This window comes from Arachis ipaensis, chromosome B02 (assembly GCF_000816755.2).
Source record: "Arachis ipaensis cultivar K30076 chromosome B02, Araip1.1, whole genome shotgun sequence".
In the NCBI taxonomy this organism is placed as follows: Eukaryota; Viridiplantae; Streptophyta; class Magnoliopsida; order Fabales; family Fabaceae; genus Arachis; species Arachis ipaensis.
Window position 1 is genome coordinate 328,789 of NC_029786.2, and position 7,589 is coordinate 336,377.

Genomic DNA, 7,589 nt, shown 5'->3' on the forward strand with positions numbered 1-7,589 from the left:
GTAAATGTTAAAATATAATTTAACATATAAAATAATTTTTTTTTCAAAAAATTTAAGTAAAATAAATTATCTTAAGAGGATGGGATGGAGTCCAACTAAATTGGTTTATAATTATCACATTGTTTGAGTAATATATGGTTTTCAGTTTTTCACTTCATCTTATACGTCCCAACTTAGAATTAGATGGAATAAAATAGGAGGGATTTGATGGAATGAATGGAAATATGGAATCTATTTTATGTAGACTACTTTACTAATTTACTTCATGAAATTGGCAAGTTATATAATAGAAGTCTATTCAATTATTGAGAAGAGGACAAATAAGTTCTTGACCTTTAAAGTCTGTAGATATTTAAATTTTCAACGATTTGAAAATATATTAAAATTTTTGACTTTCTCAAAATTTAAATACATCGTTCTCTCTGTTCATTTGGGACCAGCAGACCTAACAAAAAAAAATCAAACATGATTTTCGTTATACTGACCTGATGAGAAAATTTTTAAAATAGAATAAATTAGACCTAAAAATCGATATGTCTAAATTTAAAAAAAAAATTAAAAACTTAAATGTATTTTCAAATCATCAAAAATATAAATATCTACATTTTAAAAAGTCAAAGACCTATTTATCATTTCTCTAAATTCTTTTGATTTTTAAACTCTACTTACTTCCTATAATTTTATACCACCAAGTCAACACATGGATACCCTAAAAAGAAATTGATTCCATGTTATTGATTTCTTTCTAGTTATTAAATTAGTGTTTTGCTTTAAAAACATATTAGTGCACTAACATATCACTCACACTTAGAATATGTATATGTCTAGTGAAGAAATCAATCATTTTGAGTAACACTATAATTATCTATGAATAAAGACACTAAAAGTTTCTCTAGAATTTGGTTTATACTTTTCTAGAGAAATGACATGTGTGTTCCATAGCAATTAACATTTAACAGCCTCTCAAACCAAACTACCCCCATCCTCTCTCTATTTCACACACACCTAACCACTGAAACTACTAACCAACAGTAACTACCTACTCTTCACTCTCACACCCTTCTTCATCAAACAAAACCAAACTATGCTGTGTCTTTGGAGACGAAATACAGAAACACATTCACACAAACCATTGAGGCATTAACACAAACACAACATGCTCACATATTCATATTCATAGTCCCACCCTTCATCAATCTTCTTCCTCCGCCATTTCCAATGAACCAATACCACACAAACCCCACCACCACTACTACCAAATTTTATTCCCAATTCACCCCAAAATGCAACCACCTCAACCATCACAACCCCAAACCTCTCTCCTTCAACCTCACCATATCTTCTTCTCTCAAAAACCAATCACAAGACCCATCAAAGGATCCTCCTTTTTCACAAACCCTAACTTCAATTTTCCTCTCGCTGCCGGACTGGGCCGACGCCGTCAAAGAGCGTGGCATGCAGAGGAAGAGGGGACTCTACACCCACACCGAGTGGCTCCAGCACCGCTCCTCCCTCCGCCACCTCCGCCACCTCCTCTCGACCCTCTCCTCCCGTGTCGTCCTCTCTTTGCTCCCTCCAGTCCTCGCATTCACAACCTTCGCCGCCGCTATCGCCGCCTACAACTCCGCCGTCTCCGCACACTTCCTGCTCCCGGAGTATTTCCCGGTTCTCAGGGCTTCTTCTCTGCCTTACCAGCTCACCGCACCCGCCCTGGCCCTCCTCCTCGTTTTCCGAACCGAGGCTTCATACGCAAGGTTGCTACTCAGATTTCAGATAATGGTGTGAAAGAAAAAATTATACTTTCCTGCTTCGTAGTAGAATTGTTTACTCAAGTGAAAATTACTTGATTTATGATATTGTATCGTTGGATTCTGTAGCTGATTTCGTCAATTGGGATAAGTCTTTAGTTGTTGAATTTCAATTTTCGGAAAGCAATGCTACTATAACCGTAAAAAACAAGGGGAGAAAAAGGAGGAGATTTCAGTGTTGCTGTGAAAAACACCATGGTTGTTTTGGTTGTCAAATGGAATAGTCTAAGGGTTAACTTGCATGAACAAATTTGATTTGAATAAATTGGGACAAAAAAGTTCTGGCTAAAGGAGGTTGTTCGATGGAGTAAAATGGAGGGATATGCTTGCCCCTTTGAGGTTTAACTTGAATGGCACATGGTGATTTTGCCAAATAATTACATGCACAAATTATTGTTGTATAGTATTCTTTTCATTCTCTGAATTGTGTGGTATATATTATATACTCTTGTCATTCAACACAATCTACTATAGCAGTGATTGTGGAACAACTGATGCAACTAACTGCAAGTTTATGTGGGTTTCATTCCTGAGTACAGATTTGTGGAGGGGAAGAAGGCATGGACCAAGGTCATTGCTGGGGCACACGATTTTGCTACGCAGGTTATGGCTGTTGTTGAGAGTCCTTCGGATTTGCCTCTCAAGAAGGCACTTTTGCAGTACATCATGGCATTTCCTGTTGTGCTTAAGGTTGGAACCGTCTTTGTCTTAGTTGGGTTTTCATCAAGTTTAGATTACTCTTAATTACTATTGTGATGGTGGTCTGTGAGGTTTGTTAGTTGTGTTGGTAAGATTGGTGGTGAGTTGGTGGAGGTCAAAATGGTTTTTTCATTTGTTGAGCTTCAGTCAAGTTGGGATGTTTGCCATGGTAATGTAAAGGATAGTTTTTGAGGTTCTGTTGAAGGCATGTAGGTTTGGGTTTTTAGATGCTTGAGGTCAGAATACTAGAATAGCTCCATATTTTTAATTCCCACTAATTTTTGGCTTATTATTGATCTAGTCAGGAAACTCACATTGTGTATGATTTGAATGCAGTGTCATGTGTTGTATGGTTCAGATGTTAGGAGTGATCTTCAGCATGTGCTAGAAGTAGATGATCTAGCTATAGTGATTAATTCGAAACATAGACCTCGGTGCATTGTTGACTTCATATCTCAAAGCATTCATCTGCTAAAGTTGGAGGATGCCAGAAGAAGTGCATTGGTAGGCATTTATCAGAATTGTTGGCCTTTTTTAGTAAGTAGATGTTGAATGCAAAGATAAAATTGTAAAAATTTTACTTCCAATGTCAAAAATTGAAGTAGTAAGTTATGTGACTGCTTGGTAATTAGGTGGCAATATTTCGGATGTGTACCATCCTCTCTGTTAGAGAGTTTAACCTTTCCTATATCATGGTACATGGCACACTAGCAATCCCTTATTTTGTATGCCACTTGTCTTATTGCCTTACAGGAATCAAAGATCTCTTGTTTCCAAGACGGGATTGGCATCTGTGAACAACTTATGGGTATTCCCATTCCACTATCATATACTCGCTTGACGTCAAGGTTTCTTGTCCTGTGGCATTTAACGCTCCCTGTCATACTTTGGGATGATTGTCATTGGATGGTGGTTCCTGCTACCTTCATTAGTGCTGCTTCTTTGTTCTGCATTGAAGAAGTATTTTCCTTCCTTTACCTCGACTAGTTTATATTTCAAAATGATGTTGTTCTGCAAGTTTGTATGGTTCAGAGAAAATTGACCTCTAAGGCTATTTCACATTTGTTTATTTTTTCTTGTCTCTGTAATTCATGAGGTGAATTTAAGGGTGTGTTTTTTGTTTCAACTTATTTTTCTAGATTAAATTTTGCATGTATAAAACCAGAAATGTAGAGTCTTTAATCTAAACCAATTCTAGTTGAATTTGCATACAGCTGCCAAAGAAACATTGCTGAATCAATTTTTCTTGAACTGCCCTAAATCCAAACTTAAAAAGTGATTGATGGATTGATTCATGATTAATGCAGGTTGGAGTTCTTATAGAGGAGCCATTTCCTATGCTTGCACTTGATGCTCTGTGCCAAAAGGCCCATAACGACATCCAAGAATCAATTGAAGCTGAAAACTTAATCCACACTCAACTTGTTGCAAAGCAAAAGAAGGCAAAGAAGCACTCCCAGAGCGGCCACACGAAGGAGCATTCACCAAATGGCTGGCCTAATTCCTAGTTTAAAGGGAAACTTTCCACGAATCTCTCCAACTTTTGCTTATGAGGTGCCTCTGTACACTACTTGGAAGCCAAAGCTGATTGGTCACGAATGCTTCATGTTATGTAATTACTCACATTAGTTATGCAATACTTACAAAATTTTGAAAATAGGGCAAAGTTGTGCTCTCTAATGATGTATTCTACTTATGAAGTGACTCTTCAACTCTGTATATATCATAATCCATGTACATATAACTTGGTTCTCAGTGTATTTATGGAATATTGATTATTTATACAAACCAGTTACTTATAGCCATTTACTTTCTCTGGGCTTGTATATCAGCAATTGTTGAATCACTACAACTTGATACGATAGGATCATTTTTTCCAAGGTTGGTTCTGTTTGATTTGTAAACCTTGAAATACAGTACTCCCTGTAGTCTTAGTGTCTTACAATTGTTTGCGGAAGTTACTAAAATAATCATTAAATGTGTTTTAATAGTATACAAGTATTTTTTTGGGGGGTCTATATCATAAATTAAAGACCCGACTTTGTGAAAAATATCTCAAAGCAACCCTATTCTGACATGCCAAAGCAACCCTCTTCATTGCACAGAATTGTGTACATGCATTAAAAAAATTGAATAACAAAGATGAAGGATTATTGACAGTGGTATTATTTCCATGTATCTTCACTATCATCATTGTTCATGAAAAAAACATTGAAATTACATAATTGGCTATTTTACACTCCACAGAAATAATGTGAAAGTAAGCTCAAATGAAGTACCTGAATTATTCACATCAAATCATACATAGCAAATAAATAGGGGAGAGTTCATAGGCATCCAAACCTTGATCAAACTAGTTGATTCAGAATTCCCAATTACTTAAAATTTAAAATGTCCTTCAATTATAACATTTTGATCTGAACACTTGGACTTTAAATTTTCCACTTGGATTCCTTGATCTAACCTTTTTACCGGTATTAGAGGATCTGTCTCACTACTTTTATTCCAAATAGGCAAAATTTCTATCATAAATTTACTAATGTTTTTCTTCTGAATTCCCTCCTTAACAAGCTCTTCAAACTCACTGGAATTTCCCCTCAAATCTAACAGAACACTGCACATCCCTTGTCGATTACAATAGTCCAGAATCACATCTAGATTTATATGATCCAAAATGACGGTTTCAATTCCTTTTTTGGCCAGTTCTAGAGCGCTTGCTGTTCCATTATCTGTAAAAACTATCACTTTATCAGTAACTTCATTGACAGCAAGTGGAATTTCATTTGAAGAACTAGAATCCTTATGTATTACAATCCGGAGCGGCTGATTTGCTCCAGGTTCTTGAGATGCAGGTATTGATATGTTCCCACTGAATAAGGAAGAGGAAAGTATCACTGCATCATATTCTTGCAATAAACGTGAATAGTATCCACCACATTCTGTAACTCCATCTCCAAGTAAGTCTGAAAAATTCCCATTGACAGAAAGAGAATATCTGCAAATCAGAAAAGGCAATGCTATGAAATATATATCATTATATGCTAAAACCAAAACTTCAATGTGCACCAACAGAACAAATGTGCCTGAATAAGTGTGTTTGGAAACATGTTTGGACAGGTTAGAAACAATTCTGGAGGATGGAAAATCGATTTTTGCAATTTTTGCAAAATCAACTATGGCTTCCAGAATTGATTTTTGAAGGAATCAATTTTTTTTAGATGGCTTTTAGAGAAACTACCAAATATAAATCACTTTATATCATAATCTGTTTTGCAGAATTATTTCTAACTAGATTCAACTCTAGAAAAGCAGAACCAAAACCATTAATGATAAGCAAAAAGAGGATTTAAATTACCTCAATGTAAGGAGAGGTTTTCCGGTTAACATGCGATGAACAAAGGCCTCGTTAAGGCTCTTGCATAACTCTTCCTCTACACCGACAACAACTTCAATACCTGCATCTCTCAATCTAGCCAACCCTTTGGATTCCACAAGGGGATTTGGATCCACCATCCCAACCACCACTTTTTTCACTTTGGCTTTGATTAAAGCTTCAGTGCAAGGTGGAGTCCTTCCAAAATGATTACAAGGTTCTAAGCTCACATAAGCCGTGGCATTCTCCGCCAAATCGCCAGCATCTCTCAAGGCAAACACCTGAAAATTCACATCTACTTTCTCAGCATAATCATCATCAAAGGCATTCTCTTTCTATTTTCTAAACCTTGATGAAGAGTTACAAATTTACAAATTCTCTTTCTAATCATAACTATATGAAAACTATGGTCACAAATACAAATATATTCTTATGTTCACAAGAAAATCATTTGAATTCAAATTAGGCTTCTTAATCCTTATACATGTTAGATTGAAATACCAATGCAATAAAACATATAGAGAATCTAACATACAATACATTGTAAAAAGATGCACAAAAAAAAATTTACAAATAATATAGTAATATTACATTCAAACAAATAAAAGGGAAAATTTTGAGAAGGTTCATACCTCAGCATGCGGTTGACCTGCTTTAGGGTGGAACCCTTGACCAACAATTTTCCCATCCTTCACAATAACACACCCCACCATTGGATTGGGGCTTGTGAAGCCAATAGCTTTTCTTGCAAGCTCAACACACCTTCTTATGTAAAACCCATCATCACAATCGGCAACATCACTTTCTCCATTAAAGGGACCACATTCTGCTACTACACCCACATAACCATCATAGCTACTCATCAAACCAGGTACGCTTTGAAAAAAATTAGATTTTTGAAGCAAATGATTGAGACCCACATTGAAACTGAGCTTGGAGGAGTGATGGGATTGTTGAAAAGTTGCAAAATTTGGAGGAGTTGCATTGTTTGGGAATCTGGACACAGGTAGGGTGCAGTGTGCGAGTGAAAAGAGTTGTTCTTGCATTGTTGTGGTGACAGAAAGATGCAGAAAGTGTAGGATTAAAACTTAAAAGTAAAAACAAATAAATAATAGAACAAAAACAAGAGGAAAAAATAACAGAGAATCTCAATTCTCAACAGAGCAGAACCGGTAAAAAGATTAAGGTTGTCTGAGCCCGGGTTCGAACCGGGGACCTCTAGTGTGTGAGACTAGCGTGATAACCAACTACACCACCCAGACCAATTTGTTTGATTACTTGCAAAGATTTTATTTGACACAGTTGCAGTGGCAACAGACCATGGAAAATTTTCAATTTTTCATGAGCTATTCTGCAATTGTGTTTTATCAACAGTGAAAGTAATGTGATGTCAGTTTGAAACAGTTTCATTTGAGTTAAGGCATAAGGTTGTCTGGTTGGAAGATTTACTTCTGATGGTAGAAAATAGTTTAATACAATGAAGAAAAAAAGAATGTGTGCATATTACACACTCTATTCTATTTGAGAGTTTATGTAAGAGAAATTTAGAGTATTTTTGTTTGACTTTAATACTTATCTCGAATTTGGGTAAACAACTTAATTAAGTTATTTTTATAAAAAATAGCTTAAACAATAAATGACTATATTAAAAGTAACTTATAAATAAATTATTTTATATTTGAATTTTCAATTTTAAAAGTGTTTGTTTT

The 7,589-nt window shown here is 35.6% G+C and overlaps 2 protein-coding genes and 1 non-coding gene across 3 annotated transcripts; 1 reads left to right on the forward strand and 2 right to left on the reverse strand.

Annotated features, from left to right (window-relative positions):
* LOC107621291 (UPF0187 protein At3g61320, chloroplastic) lies at positions 1,219-4,312 on the forward strand. The gene is made up of 5 exons (XM_016323326.2): positions 1,219-1,754; positions 2,348-2,498; positions 2,844-3,011; positions 3,261-3,467; positions 3,815-4,312. The coding sequence occupies exons 1-5, from the start codon at positions 1,219-1,221 to the stop codon at positions 4,013-4,015; spliced, it is 1,263 nt and encodes a 420-aa protein (XP_016178812.1). The 3' UTR covers positions 4,016-4,312.
* On the reverse strand, positions 4,763-7,029 carry LOC107621302 (riboflavin biosynthesis protein PYRD, chloroplastic-like). Its single transcript, XM_016323336.2, has 3 exons — positions 6,513-7,029; positions 5,863-6,161; positions 4,763-5,502 (listed from the first exon to the last, which is right to left on the reverse strand). Exons 1-3 carry the CDS (start codon positions 6,924-6,926, stop codon positions 4,887-4,889), a joined length of 1,329 nt encoding a protein of 442 aa, XP_016178822.1. The 5' UTR covers positions 6,927-7,029; the 3' UTR covers positions 4,763-4,886.
* Positions 7,069-7,142, reverse strand: TRNAV-CAC. Its single transcript has one exon. It is a non-coding gene; the product is annotated as a tRNA-Val (tRNA).

Bases quoted from the DNA above. Each gene is read 5' to 3' on its own strand.
- LOC107621302 (XM_016323336.2), bottom strand. From the start codon at position 6,926: ATGCAAGAACAACTCTTTTCACTCGCACACTGCACCCTACCTGTGTCC. The intron at 6,162-6,512 runs GTATGAACCTTC...GTGAATTTTCAG, and splicing joins CAGGTCAACCGCATGCTGAG to GTGTTTGCCTTGAGAGATGC. The intron at 5,503-5,862 runs GTAATTTAAATC...TCTGATTTGCAG, and splicing joins AAACCTCTCCTTACATTGAG to ATATTCTCTTTCTGTCAATG.
- LOC107621291 (XM_016323326.2), top strand. From the start codon at position 1,219: ATGAACCAATACCACACAAACCCCACCACCACTACTACCAAATTTTAT. The intron at 1,755-2,347 runs GTTGCTACTCAG...TCCTGAGTACAG, and splicing joins ACCGAGGCTTCATACGCAAG to ATTTGTGGAGGGGAAGAAGG. The intron at 3,012-3,260 runs GTAGGCATTTAT...ATTGCCTTACAG, and splicing joins ATGCCAGAAGAAGTGCATTG to GAATCAAAGATCTCTTGTTT.